Source organism: Artemia franciscana, chromosome 15 (genome assembly GCF_032884065.1).
Source record: "Artemia franciscana chromosome 15, ASM3288406v1, whole genome shotgun sequence".
Taxonomy (NCBI): Eukaryota; Metazoa; Arthropoda; class Branchiopoda; order Anostraca; family Artemiidae; genus Artemia; species Artemia franciscana.
Window position 1 is genome coordinate 1,914,995 of NC_088877.1, and position 23,612 is coordinate 1,938,606.

Below are 23,612 nucleotides of genomic sequence, written 5' to 3' on the forward strand. Positions count from 1 at the left end.
TTCTCTGAGAAATAAATGGTCGGTATGTGCGCTTAATTGAAAAGTAAACCAAAGGGAATTATGAACTGATTTATACAAAATATCCAAAAGTTATTTCAATTAACAGAAATATACTATAAAACACAGTAAATTACCTGAGCTGATCTGCGTATTTCAAAGAAGCAAATATTCCTCCAAGATGCTCTTATTAATTAACAAATATTGTAATTATCTTAAAAATTGTCTGTATTTACGTATGGTAGTTTTAGTTTCTTTTTTATTTCATTTTCTTTGCTACTTGTCCTTGGCTTTGTTAGATTCTATTAAATTATATTACACACTCTATTTATTTATTGAGTTTACTGTTTCTTGTATTTTTGATTTTTAATCCCTTTAATTACTTTGTTGTCGTTAACATAGTAGTGTTGACTTAATAAAGAGCGTTAAGTCTCTTGTGTATTTTTACATCTGTTCGTACAGAACGGATGGTCACAGAAACTTCAAGCAGGGCTCGTTCGATCACAAATTATCGATTCGAGTGCTCATTTTGAGTGGTGGTTAAGCTAACACCCCTTCAAGGGCCGTGTACTCTCGTACCCCTGTGGGATCGCGATTAGATTCTAAGATACCTACTCTATCTTAGAGTAGATACCTACTCTAAATATATATCATATCATGATAAGAAAATATAAGATAGAAAATATAATAAATAATAATAAGTATAATATAATAAATAATATAATATTATAATAAATAATAACAATATAATAAATAATAATAAAATAGAAAATATATATCTAAACGGTTTTAAGGCCAGCCGTGTAGGGTTAGACGAAAAGCGGGTCATCCGCGGTTGGGGTGGGAGGATATCGTTAAGAAAGATTTAAGGGAAACAGAAACTTTCTGAGAGGGTGTAAAGAGGGAAGCTTTGGATGTATTAGCATGAGGGAGGAGCGTGCCTAGCTGTGTTGGCCTTAGGTGGCTTGGTGCTGCGGCAAGTTGTTGGACAATCAAATGAGACAAGATCAAGAGGACGACCCGGGAAATGACAGTGAAGATTACAAATAGTCAAAAATTACGGTGAAGAACAAAGAAATATGCGGTTAGAAGATATGCAACAGTGAGGATTAGAGCGAATTAAAAATGAAAGCGAAGAACAGAAAAACATGCGGTTAGAAGATGTGTGACAGTTACAATCACAGCGTTAGAAGACATGCGAAAGTGAATATCAGAACGTGTCAAAAATGAAAGTGAAGAACAAAGAATTTTGTGGTGAGATCACAAGCAAAAGTAAGAATCGGAACGAATCAGAAATGAAAGTGAAGGAGAAAGAAATATTACGTTAGAAGAACAACACCGTTGCTATTTTCGACGCCAGCAAACAGAGGTTCGAAACTCAGTTCAAACCTGCAAAGATGCAGTAAACTACGCAAGTGTTAGTTACTAGTAATTGGTACCGTTCAACATTGTGTGTAGTCACTGTGGAGCCCTCCATTTTGCTGAGAAGAGAGTAGCAAACAAAGGTGATTCATTTGGACATTGCTGCTTGCTTGGGCGAATATCGTTGCCATCTTCACAATTTCAAACTGAATTGACTTGCTTTTTTAAGGATGTCACAAAAGAATCCAAAGATTCAACTCTTGTTTTCCTTTAGCTTCATTCAACGTAAGTGATAATCGAACCATCAAAAGTTGTTATGTTTTCAGCTTCAAAGCAGCTCGACAAATTTATCATCTAATAAATTGAGTGGCACATACATCACAAACCCTCGAAGGTGATTTTGAACCACCTTCATGTGGCCAAACGTACTTTTTAAACCCCCCTACAAAGCTGCTGAAGAATACCTTGCACATCCTTTATGTTATGGGATCTCTTGCACTCTAATTGACCTCTTGGAAGAATACAAACAACTGCGCCAAAGTTTACATGAAAATGCGAGAAATTGATGATGACGTAAATGAATGTGGTACTCTGCTGGAACAACAGTCTCGGCTAGGAGACAAGCGACAGCGAGAATGAATATATAAAAGCCAGCCATGTAGCCATGCTTGGGACCGGTGGTCTCCCTGTACTATATATATATATATATATATATATATATATATATATATATATATATATATATATATATATATATATATATATATATATATATATATATATATATATATATATATATGTATATAAGTTCAATAAATGTGCTCATAAGTTCATAAAAATGTGAATTTTTATTTTAGATAGCATTAACGATGTTCAAGGATAAACTTGTCTACGAACAGATAGAGCAAACACAGTGTAATGAAAGATATACTGAAGAAGACCTGAAATATGCTTTGACCTACCCACCAAGGTTTTCAATAGTTCGTGTCAACACTATAAAATATTCTCGAGAAGAAGCCATCCGCCTACTCAAGGAAATTATAGAAAAGGTAAGTTTTTATTTATTTATTTATTTATTTTTGCGTAAAATTTCTAAGCAGACATAGAAATGTCTTCCAGACTGCAGGCTCGAATTATTAGTGGGAGGGAACAAATCCACATAACAAATTTGTCCCCGACAGTTTTATTAGGTGGAGAGGTTTTTTTTTCATAAGTAAGTAATCATTTTCCTTTTTCAAAATAAAAAAACAATTCTCAAAATTTTAGAAGGTCAGGCCTGAACCACCCTTCGCCCAAAATGTTCCCCTATTAAGTTCAAATCTCTTCAACTAGGGCACTTATAAATAGAACCCAAGCTGTCGATTTTCATACCTGTGTAAAAGAATTCATCCGATGGTAATTCTGATATCAAACAGTTCGTGAAAGTGAACGTGAAAGTGATCTCTTAGTGAGGAGCGACTGGGCTCTGTAGTAACTGTAACTCTAAATATGGAATTTCGATAATAATAGATAAATCCAAAGAAACCGGCTATGAAACCGGTTTTCTCAGATCATACCTATGCGTAATTCTTGAGTGTGTTTCGTTTAATTAACAAGTATCAAATAATAAAGGGTAATATAAAACACATAATATAAGGGAAAGTAAAAACACCAATTACTTGGTACAAGATTAAAATTAAGAAGGGTATTTTTGTTCAAATTAATGAAAACATTTTGAGAAGGAGGGGATAAGACTATACTTTTGAGATTTTGTCACAACGTGGACCAGTCTGGGGGGCAGAATGTTTTAATTATCCGGGAAGGGGATTCTCTGAAGATCATTTGGTGCAGGAAATATTTGTTGGGTGTGGGGATTTTCAATTGCCTTACGCTCACAGCGGAGATACGAGTATTCTCTTCTGGCAACTAAATATTACATTTTAAATTTTATTTATTAAATTTATCTAAATTTCTTTTAAATGACTTTAGTAGTTTGTAAAATTTCAAAAAGACACATTCTTCAAGTTAAATAGCTCGGTATACATAGGCACAAAACGGGGAAACTTCCTAAATTAGAAAATACCCCTAACAACAAAGTTAATGGTAAGGAAATTTATCTTGCCTTGCTATTAATATCAAGGCCCTTTTTAAACAGCGTCTGAGATGGAACCTTTTATGTTTTGTTTTAAATAGGAGCTGCCAACAGAAATAATACGAATAAATGTTTCGTGAATTGCGAGTGAGTGGGAATAGTGAATTTTGTCCTCGCCAGGAATCTTTAAAAAAATAAGAATTTTCACTTCTAAATCAGAGCCACTTAGAAATTTAATGTTTTTTTCTGAAATGTCAAAAGGAATAGGAAACACAACGGCTGGATATAATCCAAAAAAAATGTTGGATAAAATAGAAATTTAAGAGAATGGATTACAGTGTACAATATTTGTAGTATCCGTATCGTTAAAAAGACTATTTGTCTGCTTATAGCCCATAATTTCTCCCAAAGGAACGGAAATCAAAATGATTTTTTTTTGTGTCCGGTGGGTCAATTTCAGGTGTATTTATACATGAAAACTATTCCCTTTTTTTAAATTCAAAAAATCAACGGTCTGGCAAGGTTGTGGTGCCGCTCCCGAGCTCTTCAACCGCGTCTAAACTACGTTTTGACCAGCACGACGAATCACCTTCAGTTCAGTCTTCAGTTAGGAGACCGGCTACTCTCTGATGCCGATTTCACCGACGATATAGTATTGGTTGTGGACACCGTAGAAAAGATAACCAAAGCTCTCCAGGTGCTTTCAGAAGAAGCCTCTAAAGTTAGACTGAAAATCAACTGGCGGAACACCAAAGTTGTGCTCCTTCAGCCCCCCAACGTCCCGTTCTACTGTAAAGGAAGGCAAAATTTGGAGCAGCCAAGTAGATATGGTTGAAGACTTCACTTATCTGGGATCAATTCTATCGAGGGATGGCTCGATGACAAAAGAGCTTACATCTCGAATAGCCAAAGCGTCGGCAATTGTCGAGAGGCTAAGCATCATCTGGTAAAAGCCATACCAAATGCGCATTTACAATGCGTCAGTTAGCACCGTAATGCTGTATGGAGTGGAGACATGGCCAGCTGTGAAATTTGTCCTTAGCGTCGTCGATGTCGCATAGACGTAGCATCTTTGAAGGATCGAGGGACTTCACCGGACTGACTTCTTTAGGAACTAAATCCTCTTGTCGCGCACTGCATAAACCTTTTTCTTGACGGAGCTTGCCCAGCGTACTATTCGATGGTATGGCCTCATCCTTCGTATGTCACGTGAAGCTCCAGGAATGGTCATATTTGACTTCGATCCCACCCTGCACGGATGGAAGCAACCCAGAGGACGCCCCCACCACCATGTGGATAGACAGAGCCGATGAATTCCTTGCCCAAGCTCACACCCAATGGAAGAAAACACGAGCAAGGCAAGTGATAGGTCAACCTGGAGGCGCCTGGTCTCGTCGTTCTCTGAACCGCACCCTCGACAAGAACCTGAAGTCAAGTAAGTCAAGTCAAGTGCCATACTTTTACCACTAAAAGTATCTATTTAATGCAGTAATAAATATCTAAACATCAGCTTGGTAAGAATGGACATGTTACTTTTCAACAGTAAGGGATTTCTCATGTTATACTTTCAAAACGATGCAGATTTTAAGCAATAAACATAGCAAGATCAAGATAACCCGAAAGTTCTCCTTAAAAAAGAAAATAAACTAAGCAGGCTAAAGGTTTGTCGTAGGCTTTGCCTCGTGAATTTCTGTTAGCCCTTATCTGCTTGCACAGGTATGTTCTTTGAAAGTCTACATGAAAGCTGATCAATTTTATTCAAAGGCATTTTGTAGTATTTTGTAAAACATAAATTAATGTCCCACCTCTTCAAAGTATAAAGGAGAATACGCAATTGGACTTTGCAGTCCCTACAGTTGGTGCTGATCTCTGTTTCGTGGCCCTTGAGCCAGGAAGTGCAATGGGGAGTTGAGGCCGACCATCCTATACTTTCGTGCACTCTTCCTGTTTACCCTACTACCTGTTTACCTTAGATTTATCCAGGTACCCGTTTAGAGCTGGGTCGACTCTGGCTGAGCTTACGGAGTCATGCCACTGGCCCCCGTCCCAAGCCAAATAATTGGGTACACTAGGATTCGAACCCTCACCCTCTCGGACAAAGGATCCTAAATCCGGTGCAGCAATTCACTCAATTTCTTTAAAGTATATATGATCGATCAGTTAGTTCAACATTTTCCGGATCTAATTTGGCTCACAAGATTCTAGTTTTTCCTTCAAACTTCGGTATCGCTCTTTTTCTCTTGTTGAATTAAAGCAAAACGGAGTTTTTCAAACCGTAGTTGTTTTCCCTTTGCCTTCAAGATTTTATCTCATCTTTCTTGCTCAACCGACAGTTATAAATAAAGCCAAAAAAGAAACAAAACGAGAGTCGTTTTCAGTGTTTTCTCCTGCATAACCCATGTCATAATTTAAAAAACACCCCAATTGAGATTTGCCTCCTTAAGATAGAGAGAAAAGGAAATTTCCTCTAACAATCGTAGCTCAAAGGCTAATTTTATCTTGTATTATAAAACATCCTATTGTACACTATTATAGAATGATGTACAAATTGGCAGGAAAGAGTCGGGGTAGAAATTGGTTCGGTCACGAAAACAGTCCCTGGCTATGGAACTCTATCCGAGGTTTGGACACGCAATTGGTGCTGCTCATCTAAGGCAAATTTTAAGAAATTCCTTGAAAAGAAAGTAAAGATAGACCTTGCTTCTTTTTCTTATTGTCTCATTGGCATTGGTCCTAGAAGGCGGGCAGTTGCCCCTCCAGTTTTTAGAAATTTGACATGCAGTTCCTTCTATTTTTTACACTCCTATGGACCATGGTATGCCTTGCCTCCCCAGATTATGAGGCCCAACACCGCTACTCCATTACATAGTAAAGTCAAATTTTCTATTGTTATCTTTAATGATTTGTTTATTTCTTTATGTTTGGTGAGTGGACCAAGTCCTATCCCATTTCCTACTGAATAGATGGATGTTCTGTTAATATAAATTTGACTAGGGATAGCATAGTTTAATTAGGTCGAGTGAGTCGCGCATGTAACAAAGAGGAGCACCGCATAGAATGTCTTATTGTGTTGCGAGAGCAACACTTTGGTTTCGTCTTTTTTTTCTATGCCACCGATCTCAGCTTATTCTTGGAAACTGGTAAGGGTCTAATCTGTGCGGTGTTTTACGGAAAGTGTTGACCTCAGGCTAGATTAATGAATATGACATTATATTTTGGAAAGCTCCGCAGAAATCTTGCCTGGGGCCAAAAAGGATGGTTTTTCCTTGTCCACGAGCCAGAGCCTATGGTGTGCGAAGTGAAGTGGAGTTATATAGCCTATGTCAGAGAGGAGTATCTGAAGTTGTGCAGCCAAGCTTTCGTTTCATCAAACCATGTTTCTGCTTTCGAGTGGAAAGCTCTGTTCTAGCAGGCAAGCAGGCAGGCACCACTTTCCAATTGAAGATGGACTAAAATCTATAAGTGTTAAATATATGCGGCAGTTACCTGGCCCCACAGCCAGTATATCTTCTTTGAGTGATTAATAGAAAAATTTACAGAAGCAAAAAAGCGGCATTTTCCCACGGGTCCGAAAGTGCTGCCGTGATTTCGGCTGGGTTTATCATTTATTTTTTCGGACTTGGGATTGAGGTAGAGAAATGTTATCAGATGTACCTCTTAAACTTTAAAAGTTCTGTCGTTGCTAAAGAAATTGGAGCTTATCCTTTGCTCCTTTCTAAGTGGTGACGCTAAAAAGTGGACCTACGGCAAAAAAATCAGCTTTTGAACTAAGACAGATAGAATTTTTTTTCGACGGCAATTGATAGCTCTTGATGAGCTGATCAAAGTATATGTCATCCATTTTTTGGACAAAAATTCGTTCATGAGATATACTAGTTTGAAAGTTTCAAGGGGTTGAAAACTTCGGTAGTAGGGTACATACTGAAACCAAAAATAGGCCAATACCAATTGTGAGACAAATAGAGAACTTGTAAGCAGCAGCCGACTGTTAGACCACAATCATCTTCGGCAATGAGGGGTTTGCAACTTTGGCTAGTTGGTGTACCTATTATTTGTTTCCGGTGTATTTGATGGTAAGACCAATTTGGTTCCAGTGGTAAGACATGCAGGGGGCTTGTAAGTAATAATCGTCTGTCAGGCTACAATCATCTTCAGTGAAGAGGGGCTTGTAACTTTTTCTAGTTTGTGTAGCCTACCCATACTCACTGTAACCTAGAAATAAGTGTTTACGCAACGGGCACAAACGATAACGTAAAACAATCAGGTAGTTTCGTAATAATTAGTGTCACCTATGATATTTTAATCCTGGAAAGTTACGTATAGCTTTATAACACCAACTAGATTATATAAGATATTGTTCCAGGTTTTCATCCGTCACGATGTCTACGATTGAAAAGGATAAAGTTCAACTGGCTGCAAAGTCAATTTAGTCCCTTCTTTCGATATTTTTTTCGTTATTGTTGTTTTTTCAACGCGGAGGAATAGCCTTTGATCACGTGGTTACTCATCGCGTTCTTCTTTGAACATAACGATTGAAAAGCTTCGATAAACTGACGACTTCAGCGTTTAACCGATTGCAAAGAAACAAAACCAAAGTGTTGCTCTCGCAACACTTTATTCGGCGAAGCCGGAGAAAGGTTGCCGCAACACTTCACGTTGCTCAGGCAACGTAGGTCTAGTTTCCTTTTGTTTTGACTTGTGTCTCATGCTTCTAGAGTTAAAGAAAATTAGTATTTACTGAATTTTCTTCATTTTTGTGTTAGTTTGATTGTGATTGTACCGATTATGTGATGTTTTAGATTTATGTCAAACCGAGCTGAATTAAACTGAACATAACAAATCAAGCAAATGTTTCTCGAGTTAGGGCCGTTCCATCGGTTTGTCGGTCCCATTTTCGCTAGTTTGGGCACATCCAGATAAGAAAGGACGATTAAATTTGGCAGGCGTATCAGGGACCGGATCAGATTAAATTAGAAATAGTTACCTCCCCAATTAGACCATCTGGGGGGGGGGCAATATAGGGATGGTTAATTCTGAAAATTTATAAATATGAGGTATTTTTAATTTACGAGTGGGTTATCGGATTTTAATAAAATTTGGTATTTAAAAGTACCTCTTGTCTCAAAGCTCTTATTTTAAATCCAGACTGGATCTGGTGATATTCGGTGGAGTTGGAGGGGGAAACCGGAAATCTTGGAAAATGCTTAGAGTGGAGAGATCGGGAAGAAACTTTGTGGGAAGAATAATCACAAGTCCTAGATACGTGATTAACATAATTGGGCCGGATCCGTTCTCTTTGGGGGAGTTGGGAATTTCCAGTGCTTTGGCGAGTTTGGTGCTTCTGGACGTGCTAGGACGATGAAATTTGGTAGGCGTGTCAGGAACCTGCACAAATTGACTTGATAACATTCTTTTCCCCGATTCTATCATCTGGGGGGAGGGGCTTCGAAAAAATGGGAAAAAATGAGGTATTTTAACTTAAGAACGGTGATTGGATCTTAATGAAATTTGATATTTAAAAAGAACTCGTGTCTCAGAGCTCTCATTTTCTATCCCGTGTGGATCCGGGGACATAGGAGGTCGGAGGGGAGAAACAGAAATCTTGGAAACCGGAAATTTTGGAAAACGCTTAGAGTGGAGAGATCGGGAAGAAACTTGATTGGAAGAATAAACACAAGCTCTAGATACGTGATTGACATATTTGGAACGGATCCGCTCTCTTTGGGGGAGTTGGGGGGGATTTCCAGTGCTTTGGTGAGGTCGGTGCTTCTCGACGTGCTAGAACCATGAAAATCGGTAGGCGTTTCAGGGACCTGCACAGATTGACTTGATAACAGTCGTTTCCCGGATTTGACCATCTGGGGCCCTGGAGGGAGAGGAAAAATTGAAAAAATGAGGTATTTTTAACATACGAATGGATAATCGGATCTTAATGAAATTTGATATTTAGAAGGACCTCGTGTCTCAGAGCTCTTATTTTAAATCCCGACCGTGTCCGGTGACATTGGGGAGTTGGATGGGGAAACGGGAAAGCTTGGGAACGCTTAGAGTGGAGAGATCGGGATGAAACTCGGTGGGCAGAATAAACACAAGTCCTAGATACGTGATTGACATAACCGACCGAATCCGCTCTCTTTGGGGGAGTTGGGGGGGGGGGTGTTAATTCGAAAATTATAAAATTGAGGTATTTTCAACTTAAGAACAGGTTACCGGATCTTAATGAAATTTTATATTTAGAAAAAAATCATGTCTCAGAGCTCTTATTTTAAATCCTGACTAGATCTGGTGACACTGGGGAGAGTTGGAGGGGAAAACCGGAAATCTTGGAAAACGTTTAGAGTGAAGAGATCGAGATGAAGCTTGGTGGGAAGAATAAGCACAAGTCCCAGATACGTGATTGATATAACTTGGTGGGATCCGCTCTTTTGGGGGAAGTTGGGGGGATTTCCAGTGCTTTGGTGAGTTCGGTGCTTCTGGACGTGCTGGGACGATGAAAATGGGTAAGTGTGTCAGGGATATGCACAAATTGACTTGATTACAGTCGTTTCCCCGATTCGGTTCCCCAAGGTATTTTTATTTTACGGATGGGTGATCGGATCTTAATGTAACTTGATATATAGAAAGATCTTAAATCTCAGATGCTAAATTTTCAATTCAGATCGGATCCGAGGACATTGCGGTGTGGAGGGGGAAACAGAAATGTTAGAAACCAGAAATTTTGGAAAACGCTTTGAGTGGAGAGATCGGGATGAAACTTGATGAGAAGAATAAGCACGAGTTCTAGATACGTAATTGATGTAACCGAACCAGATCCGATCTTTTTGGAGGAGTTGGTGGGATTTGTATTGCTTTGGTAAGTTCGAGCTCGTCACAAGTGCCATATGAGTTCTTGGCTCATGCTCTTTATTGTATAAAACTTTGTCTTTCCCCTTTTATTTCAGGATTATAAGCATCGGGCCGTTTTTCCTCCAAAAATATATTATCATCCAGTTTTTCAAGATGTTCTTGTATTGGAGTCCCTTGGCAAACTGCCGTTATCTCCTTTGTCTGAAAATGAGGTTATAGTTGACGCGCGATGTGGAGCTGCTGTATTAAGAGGTGCTGAGATTTACTGCCCAGGAATTGTGGGCTGTCCCAAAGGTACCAGAAGTTATCATCTTTTTCTTTTTCATCTGATTGCCTGATTATATATTCTCCTTAGGTACTGTATCCATTATTGCTGCACGGCCTGTGCAGCAATGTGTGATAATTTTCAGATTATTCAACAAATTACGCTTGAAAAACGGCGCAATGAAAAAGGAAAATGAAATAAAAGATTTAATAGAAAGGAGAAATGACCAGGGTTTCTTTACATAAAATAGTAACACTCCAAAAAGGATATGCATATTGTATTTCCCAGCCAATTGAATTATGAGAAAAGGAACTTCGTTGCTTGAGTTAAAAATAAAGTAATAAAAAAATTAAATAATAACGTCAGTAATTGTTTTTAGCAAGTGAAGATATGGATATTGAGTTTCTCAATTATTTTCATTATAAAAAAAAAACTGTTGATGCTTTAGAGAAAAGTAAAACAAAGAAAAATCGAAGAAGCATTTACATAAAATAATAATGAGAAGAAATGTTTTCAGCTAGTGAATGAGAAATGTAAAACAAAGCAGACAACTCTGTAAAAATAATATAAATCGGGAATTGACCTTTCGAAGTACTAAGAAAAAAAACTTGAAAAAAAGAGCCAACTTATAAGATTGAAAGCAAGGAAGGTGACCAAATATAATAAAACATGGAACAACCCTTCAAAGATTATATTGGGAACAACTTATATACGATTTGTAAAACACACAACAATAGGATTTGTAACTATTCCATGTATCTCTGTTTGAAGCAAGGTTTTTATGTATATATTTTCTTTTTTTCAATTACTCTCTAGAGATTGTGATAAACTGTTTATCATGGACGCTACGTTTGTCTTTTCAAAAGAACTTAATGATGGGTGTATTCAAATGCAGGGAGGGTTTTTGTCCATTAATTTTGTCGATTAATTTTAGGCTCGTGCAGCCTTTCTCCCAATCGTTCATGGATTTAGTCAATATAAAGTTTATTGCACAAACACTACTACTACTAATAAATCGCTGCAGATCCAACCCGTCTTAGGCTAGCACAACTATACACGCTCCTCCTCCATCCCAATTGGAGGATTCCCAAGAAGTTCCAATTTTTGTTAAACCTTTTCTTACCACCTCCTCCGACCTCATTCGAGGACGACTTACTTTTCCTTCGGCTCTAGAGGGTTGACCGACAGGGACGATCTTTGGCAATCTATCATCCTTCATCCGTAGAATGTGTCCTAGCCATCTCAACCTGTCTCTCATTATAGCCCTAGAAGGTGGGATTGAACCGCATCTTACGTCAAGCTTACTGTTTGAAGTATGGTCAGTCAGAGGTGTATGTCCCCACGAACACAGGACTTAATATCCCCGTGATATTAAATAATTCTCAAAAGAACTTTTTGTATGAACTTTTTTTTTATAATGGAGATCTTTATCATATAGCTAATGTATACAGAAAACGCACGAAGCCAAGTATTTCGTGCTTGTATGGATACTCCTAGAATACTCTACATTACAAGTATGCATCGATTTACTACACCTTACATCTACCAACATACCAACAGAATATTATGATTCTGCTCGAGAGAGAGAAAAAAAAAATCAACATTCATACTCATACAGGCAATGACGTATCAACGGGCAACGGAAATACAAGTCCTATCTAACTCATTTTTCAACAAAGAAGGCAAACCATTCCACAGCGCTGGAAGAGCATGGCGACTGGAAAATGCCAGTTCTGTAAATGTGAAGATCTGCAGCAGCAGAAAATATTTTCCGAAAGCAAACTGGAATAATATGATCAATAATATCAAACATGAGCATAATCTTATAAAACTTACTTAATCCAGAAAACGGTAGTATTTGGACGCGAGAGTAGATTGATCTTACAGAAGTTCGGCTTTCCACCGCATATATCACTCTCTTCGCTTGGTTTTGTAATGACCGCAACTGCTTAAGATGGGTTGAAAATGCATTAGACCATATTGAACAATAATAGAATAAATATGGATGGATTAGTGAAAAATGAAGCAGCCCTAACACTTTTTAAGGAAACCGGTATTTCAGTTTTCTTAAATAACCTACGTTTCTTGCGATCTTCCAGGATATGCACTGAATGTGTTCTAAAAACACATTGTTTCATCAATCAGAACGCCTAAATATTTCATTACTTTTCATTGTGATAGGACCGATTCACCGATATCAAGTTCTTTCAGCCATGGGTAATAGTTTGCCGATCTCGCAAAAACAATAAAGGCAGACTTGTCGTAATTAATTTTGTGCTTGTTAAGTCTCATCCGTCTCTCTATGTGGATCATATCTTCCTTCATTAAGGACAAAAGTTGACTTTCAGTAAGTGCCATAACTGAATGGTTGGCTTTGTCGGCAAAAAGAACAAGCCTTGGGAGCCTTGGGGTAATCTGTAGTCTATTGGAAAATCTCTCGATTCGGCCTCGTTCACTCGTACATATAGTGGTTGTCTTCTCAAAAATGAAGCAAAAATCTTCAGGGCATTTCCTTTGATTCCAGCATTTGCCAGTTTCTTCATCAGGATCTCATTGTCTATAGTATCAAACGCCTTGAGGATATCCAAAAAATAGTTGCAACTTTAAGCTTGTCATCAAGCGCATCATTTATTGTAGTTGTCAGAAACTGTATAGCATGCTCTGTTGAAAAACCTCTCCTAAATCCAAATTAGTTCTTGTAAAAAAAAAAATTCTTGTTTTCCAGAAATTCATTTATTTGGATATATATTATCTTTTCAAGAACCCGCTATAAAACTGGTAGGAGTGAGATCGATCTATAGTTATTGAAATCACTTTGGTCACCACCTTTATGTAAAGGTACATCTCTGGCTTTCTTAAAATTATCAGGAATTTCCCCTTCTTTGAGACAACCGTTTATTAATGACACAAAATCTGGAAGAATTACAGGTAAGATAAGACTTGTTACTTTTAATGATAGGAAATCTACTCCCGCTCCTCCATTTCGCATGTCACTAGCTATTTCATTCACCTCATGCGTCGAGGTCGGTTGAAGACGAAGACTGGTATCACTTGGCGGGGGGGGGGGGTTGGTGTTGTACGAAAGTTCTATCACTGGGGGTTGATTCCTATAGACGACTTCACCCTCTCAGCTCTTCCAAAAAATATTGGGCCAAATCGTTTACTAAATCTGTTGCTTCGCGATTCCCATTGCCTGTGGGCTGAACAACTTTTTTCCCTCCAATAACTGACCTTATGGTGTCCCATGTTTTAGCAGGATTTCCTTGATTTTCTTGCAACTTGTTTTTGAAATACTAATTTTTTTGTCGAACTATTTCACGGTCACTGACAACACTGACCAAATAGAGGCTGTGCTTTTTTGTCACAGATTCCAGAAGTGCTTTATTCATCAAAAGTTTCCTAGGAGTGTTAGTTTTATGTTGCACAGAAGACACTTTTACACACGTCCTTTCGAGCAAAAAAAAAATCATTTTCTCATACCATTTGCTCATTTTTTTTTACTATAAGATTTACACTCATTTAGGAAAGTCCAATCTATTTTCTCCTGTTCATGCTTAAACTTAGACAACGACCGTTGATTAAAATAAGTACGATCTTTCTTGGATTCAGAACCATGAGGGCTGGGTCCCTTTACTACACAAATAACCATAGCCCTGAAGTGGTCAGATGTATCGTTAATTATCACTCGCGGTCGGCAATACTTCACATTTTGCTTTACATTCACAAAAGTGTGATTAATTAATGTCGCACTATTTTCAGTTACCCTAGTGTAAACATTAATTACAGGGAATGGGCTATAACTAGACGTCATCTGAATGAACTGTCTAGATTCTCGGTCATCAACATTCAAATAAATATTAAAATCCCCCCAGTATCACACACTGAGACGTAGATACGGACAACTTTCCCAATAATTCCTTCAACAACTCAAAAAACCGAAATAGACGGGCCATGGCGGCCTATAAAGAATAACAAGACTCTATTGTCGGCGCTTAACATCCAGTACTGTGCTCTCCAGTGCCATTTCAATATAAACTGATAAATCATCCCTCACCTTGACTTCTAGGTCTGATTTCACGTAAGCCGCCAATCCACCATGCCCGTACTCGCACCTATTTTTCCTATAAAAACTATAACCATTAATATCTAATAAAGATTCATAACCATCGTTGAACCCCGTTTCCATCAGACCTAATACATGAATACCACGGCTATTTTCAACTAACTCTGACAAATGTTTGTGAGAACTGTTTAGTCCTCTACAGTTTAGATGAAAACAAATTCAACTCCCTATCTTTTACAGGGTTATTTCTAAATAAATCACTAGAAAATACATACTTTGCAGAATCGGTAAAATCAGATGTCCGCACTTGACTATTCTCATCCAAACCTTCTTAAGAACAACATTCCATTTCTCAAAAAATCAACAGGATTTCTCCCGAGCAGCCCAATTTTGCTTCTAAGGTCCGTGGTCATACCTAATAAATTCAAAAATTTGGCAACCCGAAGGCATAACAACTGATACATGATGTTTCTATTATACAAAAAATTCCTGTTCTGCTTTACATCCAAATATACACTCAAAATAGCAAAACAAAACAAATGCTATTACTATTGGAACTTATCATTCAACAGTACAACACAACTCGGCAAAATAAGGCACCGGGCCTAACCATCATCACTATTTAAGCATTCTTCTCTTCAACATTCATATAATAAATAAAAATAAAACCCACCACCTATAACAAATAAATAAAACTTCTGTCACTTTTTTATTGCTACACAGTATCGATCAAGTCAACCCCGTTGATTTGGCATTCTTAACGGCATTAATAACGAATAAACTTGCTTAGCGACGGCAACTAGTCAAGTGAATATTTTTATATTTACCGGTACGGTACGGTTTGATGTTGGTGTTTCACGCAGATCATAGGCAGGATATATTTTGTTTCCATGGTTTTAAATCCCTGTATATCACATGCACGAATTTTGTCACGAACGAACGCAAGTTTCTTCCGCGTTTCACGCAGAGATAATTCGGCATTATCTGTCATAAATTCCAGACTGGTTCGAAACTTTTCCCGCGTAACTTCCTACTGTTCTTCAAAATAGCGAGTATGGCTTCTCTCAATTCTACTTGAACTTTCACATATTTTTTATTGGGTTTGACTCAACAGTAAACTCCATTTCTAAACCTTCTCTAACCATGCTCTGAAAATGGGTTGTTGCTTTATTTATGGCTGGAGAAACTACATTCCAAGCCAAGATATTTTTTTTGTGTTTTTTTACTTTCCACTTTCATCAAAGCTTGTGGCATATTAGCCAACTGCGACCTTAGGTTAACCATTATATCAACCACAACCGACATCTGAAGCTTAAATTTACCAGTATCAGTTTCAATCTTTGTTACTTTTGGTTTTAACTCAGACATTTCCTGGTTCAAATCTTGCGCTGCACTCTCAAGCTTTGAAATTTTGTCTTCCAGTCCTCTCATACTAGCAGAAAGATCAGCAAACGCTTTAAAATTGTCCTGAACCGTTGTCAAAATTAAGCTTAAATTGTCCGCCAGATTTTGCAACGTCACAGAATTTGCTCGATCACTGAAAGCAGTGGTGGCTTATTATGAAAGTGTTATCGTATAGAAAGATAGATAGATATTTATTGCAATAAAAGCCGCTTTGGGCCATGGCAAAAAAGAAATGATTAATCACACAAAATAATAGCACATGGTAATAACATGGTCATGGCAAATATACATAACAATAACAATTCAAAATTACAAAACAAAACAAAAACATACTAAAGCACACAAAACTAATAAACTAACATACATAATCACACAAAATCTCGCACACATGATAGATATAAATAGATAAATATTTAGCGCTCTAAAGCCACAAGGGCCATGACTACAAAAAATAGCAAACAAACAAAAACAGCTTACACGCATTCAACATTAACTTCAGCACTCACCCCCCCCTTACAAAAATATCTCTCTTCGTGTCATTCCCAGTATTATATATGTTCAATCTTTCTTATGTACCATAATCTTTAGATCATATTATTGAAACCAACCACTCACTTGGCCCCACATTACCAGAAAATAATTTCTTCCTTAAATCTTCTAATTCGGGAAAAAGGGTCATGAAGAGAAGTAGATCCTCGACATTTTCTCCAAACATAAGACATGAGTAAGGACCATCAATTACCTTTATCCTCCCTAAACATTTCTTCCTTTCTCCAGGTGCTAGAAAATTACCGCTCCCTGATATATAGCACTGAATTTCTTCACTAAACATGCCCTCTTTAAAATAAATATCATATCCCCAGATCTCCTTCTATTGCCGCCGGTAAATGCCGAGGGACGCCGAGGCCGAGACTTCACACTGTCATATCTGAATCTCCTCATCCTCCAGCACACCCTTTACTAATTTTGCTACATTTTACCACTTCCAGTCCTTTCCCCTTCCCTTTGTTTCAAACTCCTGATAACCCACAACTATTCAAGATTGATCTCACCTGAGAAGCCCATGAACTTTTCCTTCTATCCTGCAACGCCTCCAGATAAGTTGCATTTACTCAGCTATTATTTGGTAAACCAATCACCTTTTCCCTGTATCTTATCATTCTAACCCGTCTTTTTACCTTCAATGGAAACAATCCTAGATCACCCTTTAACACCAAACTATTAAATTTCCCACTTAGCCCTAAAAGTCTCCTGAAATGTCCTAAATATTTTCTCTCTATTTTTCCCCTTTTTCAAACCCCCAAACTTCCTCATCATAACTCAATATTGGACCTACTTTCGCCTCAAAAATTCTCTTCTGTAGATTAATGTCTGCCAGTCCTAGATGTATAAGAGGGCTCTTCAGTAACGCCCATGAAGCTTTCTGGCCTTTAACTCGCCATTTGCACCTGCTCACTCCAGCTCCCTGAACTTGTAAACGTACATCCCAAATAAATAAAATCTTTTACTTCTGGCATCTCTTTCCCTTTAAAATAAAACTTATTGTTTTCCCTTTCTTCTTTTCCAAGAACTAGTATAACTGATCTATCAATATTTAAAACTATTTTCTTACTCCTCAAATAACTATCCAAAATCTCCGACATCTTTTGCAAATCTGAAGCCAATTTCGCAAGCAATACTATGACGTCTGCAAATAATAAACAAAACAGCTCCAGTGACATTAAATCTAATATATGAACATTTCTATTTTTAAAAAACTCCTAAATACCATTAATGAAAAGAGAAAACAAACGCGGTAATAAAGTACATCCCTGTTTAAGGCCTACCCTACTCAAAACTGGCCTAGAGCAAGAAAGGCCTACTTTAACGTCTACTTTAACTACCTCATACATTTTGACTATAACTTTTATTAACCTAATTGGCAATCCTAATTTCACTAACACCCCTTTCAACATACTCCTCGAAACTTCATCAAATGATCCCCTAATGTCCAGAAACGCCGTATATAGCTTATTTTTCCTATACCTCGTATATTTACTAACTAAAATCTGTGAGCAAACAATTTGTTCTATTGTAATATAATTTTCCCTAAACCCTGCCTGACATTCAAATAATCTACCTTTACAATGCAACCATTTATCCATCCTTTTAGACAGCACTACAAAATAGCTTACTAATAGAACTTCCTAGACTTATCCCCCTGTATTTCTTGTGCAGGTTTCTTTCTCCTTTCTCAAATAATGGGATCATAACCGATATCTGCCAGTTTTGTGGCCACGGAGTAGTACTTTGAATTGCAGCGAATATCAATGTATGCGCAGGCAATATCCATGCTCTTGACCATTTCAACAGTTTAGTTGGTACTCTGTCGATGCCTCGTGCTGAATTCCCTTTCATGCTTTTCAGAGCATGCCATATTTCTTCCTGTCCAACCGGCTCCAGTAGTTTAGCGTCCTCTGAATCCAACTCCATATCGGGTGTCTCTTCTAATCTATCCATATCCTCATCAGATCTCTCTTCGTCCTCTTTGGTGCATGTCTCTTCGTATTTTGATCTAAGTATTCTGGCCAGATATCGCCGTGAGGAACTGAATCAGTCAACCTTCTATTTTCTGTTGATTTCCTAACTAACTTCTTGAAAACCGTTGCATTACTCACGCTAATTTTTCCCGTATTTTTTGGCTCTCTTCTTCTTCTAAACATCCCTTCTTCCACTTAAGTAGCCTTTTATATCCCCTTCCCTAAGAACGTGCAACCTTTTTTCACGGTCAACTGTACTACTAGCCTCAAGCAATCAAAAAGCTTCTAAAACCTCATTCTTCTTATCTTCACATTCCTTGTCAAGAAAACTCATCCAACCAGTGCTCCTACCATTTTTTCTGCTACTTGCCACCTTACTTCCTATCTTGTAGAAAATCCCTATCAGAAATTCAACATAACCTGCTATATCCCCTTCCGTTGCCATTTCCTCGCTCTTCTGAATAAATGAATCCAGCCTTCTATCTTCAACTAGTTCCTTTTTCAACTTCTCCTCGGTATCATTATCAAACAATAAGCCTTCCCTACATCCAAACTTATTACCCGTCATTCCTTTAACCCCAATTTTCTTATATTTACCATGTTTATAGTGTAAAATCATGCCCACATTCACTGCTTTGATGCTATTATGTTATACGGGTTGTCACTTTTGGAATTGTCCTCACATAAATAATCAATTTATAGTTACGTGTATAGTCATATTATAAATAGTCACACATAATTGAATCCTAATATACAGATTAGTATTAACATTGCACTGCTCACGGAGAAAAAATTTTAGCTGAAAAGCTTAATAGGTTCGGTATTCTTGTTTTCTCAAACTATAAGAGATATATAGGGGACTGTATGTATAGTGTAAACGGATTTCTAAATTATAAAACAGGTAATTGGCCTGGACAAAATATAGCCAATTGGATACAGTTTTGTGTAGAAATGCCTATTTGAATATCCTCAAATTCTATTTTTGAACATATTTAATCCTAAAAACATGAGAATGCGTCGTATTAAGTTGCTACTCTATGTGGGAAACAAGACTCAAAGTTTATTTGTTACATATGTCGACTTGGAGTATACTCTTCAGGTGGCTATACTACTACTAACGATACATTTCAGCACCAATCCCCCTGAGGCCAACGCAGCTACTCACGCTTATCCCCCACGCCAATTTATTCAAAGCTTCCTTCGACCCCCCTCCAATGTAGTCTTAATTCCCATTAAGGATTTCCATTATCTTTACCCCTACCTATGTAGTCTTAATTTCCATTAAATCCTTGCTTATGAAGTCCCCCACTCCATTCGGGATCGACCTGCTTTTTGTTTGACTCCAGATGAATAGCAAAAAAGTACAGTCTTTGGCAAGCCATCATTCTTCACTGGAAAATTTTGCCTAGCCATCTTAACCTTTATTTTAGCCACAGAAAGTGGGATTGAACACAGGCGGTTATGCTCTGATGTAATTCTGATTTAACTACTGAGTGACTCTATTCAACTGTCATAGGATCATCGGTAAAACATCTATATCATGTCAAGTTGGGAGTTTTAGAGTTGTTTGTCAGCTGTCGAAATTCGCAGTAGCAACGAATTTATTAGTCAGCTGAAAATAGAAATAAGAGGTTGAAAAAGGCTCACATAAATCACCTTTGCATAATCCAGTGGGAGACCCATGCTGGTGACACCCCCTTCCCCATCCTGCTTGCGTGAAGTTTAGTTCCATTTATTTTTCTAAAGTTGAATAAAACGTAATTGGCCTGTTGCATACCGTTTTTTATTTACCACTCGAAGTTTTGTGACATTAGAATTTAATTTACGATATTATTACTTGCGGTGAAGTTACTTTAAAATCTTAAATAGGTTGTGGTAGCTCAGTAAATCCTTATTATTTCGAAGGACTCAACAGACGGGTTTTTAGGGATTAAGTTCCTCTGGAGATCATTCCAAGTGAAAGTGCTGCATGTGACTTAACCTTTCTTCATGCGATAGCAGTTAGCAGAGAGACCGAGGTTCAAATCCCATCGAGGGTTTTTTTTACAGGAAATTTTTTAGATTAACTAAACAAAGAAAATTCTTTTTTAGGTTTATCGAAGTTAGATACAGTATCTGTTTACGCTGACATAAAAGGAAAATGCTTGCGAGGCTATGCTGAAAAATTCACTGGTGAAAAAGTATTTTTGGGTAATGGCGAGGCTTGTGTCTTTCGGCATGAACTTTTTGGACCCGCACTGTCGATAAAGTAAGCTGATTTTTTTGTTTTCAATGGGGATGAAATAGACTATCAGGTAAGTAGAAGAAACATAAATGAAATTAGCAGCTAGTAAAAACAATTTGGGCGAACAAATTTATTTTAGTTTTTATTTTCTTTTATTTAAATTGGAAGTATTTATTCACAATGAAAATCAAATAAAAACAAAAGTAAATGCAGTCATACAAGTTCAAACATATTCTAACAAGGCACAAAGGTGTGATAGTGAATGTCATGTGGGAGCTACATTCGCCTAATACAGTTACATCAACAAAGGACCACCAACCGTGGAGAATAATTTTTCCTTATATTTTTGCCCCCCTGGAATTTAAAAAGCACTTTTTTGGTATTTGAATGGAATACCAAAGAAAATAAAGAAAATTGAAACAAATCCACCAACCCCCCCCCCACCCCCTATATTTTGAAAAATAAGTTTTCTATATCCATTTAAATTCAAACAAATATCCCTCTTCCTCCTATAGTTCATAAATTGACACCCACAAACCCTATAAAGCATCGAAAAGAGAAAAACCCTCTCCGAGTAGAAGAAGTGGCTAGGCGCATTGACACAAGTAAAAATAAATTTTGCACAAAGAAAGGAAACAAAATTAAGGTTTAAAAGACTGAACACTGATCTGTACCCCATTGGAATTAAATCTGTTCCGTAGAATCCATAAATAAAACTTGGTAAATGTTGGAATCTAGACTAAAGCATCTGTTAAACATATATAATTATAAAAAAAAGAAATCATGGGGACCTGACTGAAAGGGATATAAAATGTCCTTTTTTCCATTCCAATGGGAAATAAAAAGGAGAGCTGCTTTGAATTTGGTTGGACGAAGAACGGTAGTATCCAAGATCCAAGGAAGCTAAACTGCATTGTCCAAGTGTGATTATCTACTTATTATATTAAGAGATAGATTAAATCCATGTCTGGCCCCTAGTCAGGGAAAGAAAAATCTCGTGGGCTGAACCTGAAGGGAGCTAGTGCAAGATTTTTTTTTGTTCTTCTTTTTCCCTTTTTTTAAATACAGGAATTTTCGTTGCAACTTCAAATATTGCCTTATTTTATCATGCTGTGAAAGCAACGCCTCGGGTTTTTATTCTTTTTTTTATGCAGCCCATTTCAGTTTTTTTGGAACAAAGAAGTAAGGATCCAACTTCTGCAGTTTATATATATATATATATATATATATATATATATATATATATATATATATATATATATATATATATATATATATTATTTTTTTTCATTTTTTTTATGTGTTTGTGCTATTACATTGGTGATTTCTCTTTTCATATATATATATATATATATATATATATATATATATATATATATATATATATATATATATATATATATATATATATATATATATATATATATATATATATATATATATATATATATATATATATATATATATATATATATATATATATATATATATATATATATATATATAAATATATATATATTATAATACTAAATAATTCATGCCATCGATTGAAAGGAGGTTTCTACCTGGCCTTGAGTTAGAGTATACTGTGTTCCAGCTCAAGTACAATTGTAAAGTATATGTCAGATAGAAATATTTGAAATTTTTCCACCTAGCTTTTTATTATTTTTGGCTATTTTTATGCTTATGAATCACAATCTCTCCTCTTGTAGACAAAAAGTAGGTAACAGTGTCAGATCAAAGTTTGGCTAAAATTTAAAAGTGCCTAAGATTTGCGGTGGCCCCCTGGCCCAATATTCCAAATATTATCTTAGAAGATCTATAAAAGGAGCATCTTCACACGATTTCGAAAGTCCGACTATTTCTTTTTTTTCTGTGCTTGGGTTTGATACAAGAAAGGTACCATAGGGGTCTCCTCAACGTGGAATAGTTCTCACAATGCTTGAGATAATATACTTTAGGGAAGATATACTAAGAAAATTTACTTTAGAGTTAAGGGAGATATAAATTTGCTTTAATGCTGAACAATAATTCTTAATGACATGACAAAAGTGTATTGTATTAGTTTTCAAACAAAATTAGTTTTTATGAGATATAACATTTTAGTAATTTTGATTGACCATATTTGATAACGTTGGAAAGAAAAATGGATTAATTACTATGGTCAAAAGTGACCTTACTCATTTTTCTGTGCAAATAAGCAGGAGGCACAAAATGGATTAAACGCCTCTCCTTCATCCCCTCTCTCCTCTTTAACTTTTAATCTGGAAGGTATAGCCTGCGCATCCCATATTATTTCAATCCAATCTGTGCAGGGATGTTCAATCTCTATTATTAGAGTACCAAAGTAGGGATGTGGTCCCCCGATCACTCTAGTGACATCGTTTAGCAAAATGGTTGGCATGTTACATTTGACGCGAACCAGAATCACGCAAGAATTATCGATTTTGGAGTCACAAATTAAGCCCCTCCGACACCTCTCCCTCCTACCAATTTCTTTTTTCAGAAAGTCAGGACTTCCCACATGTGGATCAGACGCTAAACTCTTTCTTGGATTGAGTCATAAAGTCGCTCGGTGTTTGGATCCTTTTTATAAAACTTAGACCAGTATTTTTGAACAGAATCTTACGTCTGAACACCACGTCATACAGAAAAAAAAGATAAAAGAAGGGTATAAGCAGGTATTTGTGCATATTATGTAGCATTTCATCTACATACCTGTTTTTCAACTTTATCATTGAAAAAGGGTATCATCTTCGAGAAAGCAATTTAATTTTTGTATTGGACTCATCTAACAGTAGGGGTGGGAGTGGAGGAATTTGTAAGATACAAATAGTTTATCTAGTAATTAAAGAACTTAT

General features: G+C 36.9%; 1 protein-coding gene across 1 annotated transcript in view; it reads left to right on the top strand.

Moving 5' to 3' along the window:
• Window positions 1–2,131: 2,131 nt before the first annotated feature.
• LOC136036694 (tRNA (cytosine(72)-C(5))-methyltransferase NSUN6-like) overlaps window positions 2,132–23,612 on the top strand; it is a 31,602-nt gene continuing 10,121 nt past the window's right edge. The window contains exons 1-3 of the mRNA XM_065719008.1: window positions 2,132–2,408; window positions 10,372–10,570; window positions 20,619–20,775. Of these exons, the coding sequence (XP_065575080.1) occupies window positions 2,229–2,408; window positions 10,372–10,570; window positions 20,619–20,775 (536 nt within the window). The 5' untranslated portion in view covers window positions 2,132–2,228. The remainder of the gene's footprint in view (window positions 2,409–10,371; window positions 10,571–20,618; window positions 20,776–23,612) is intronic.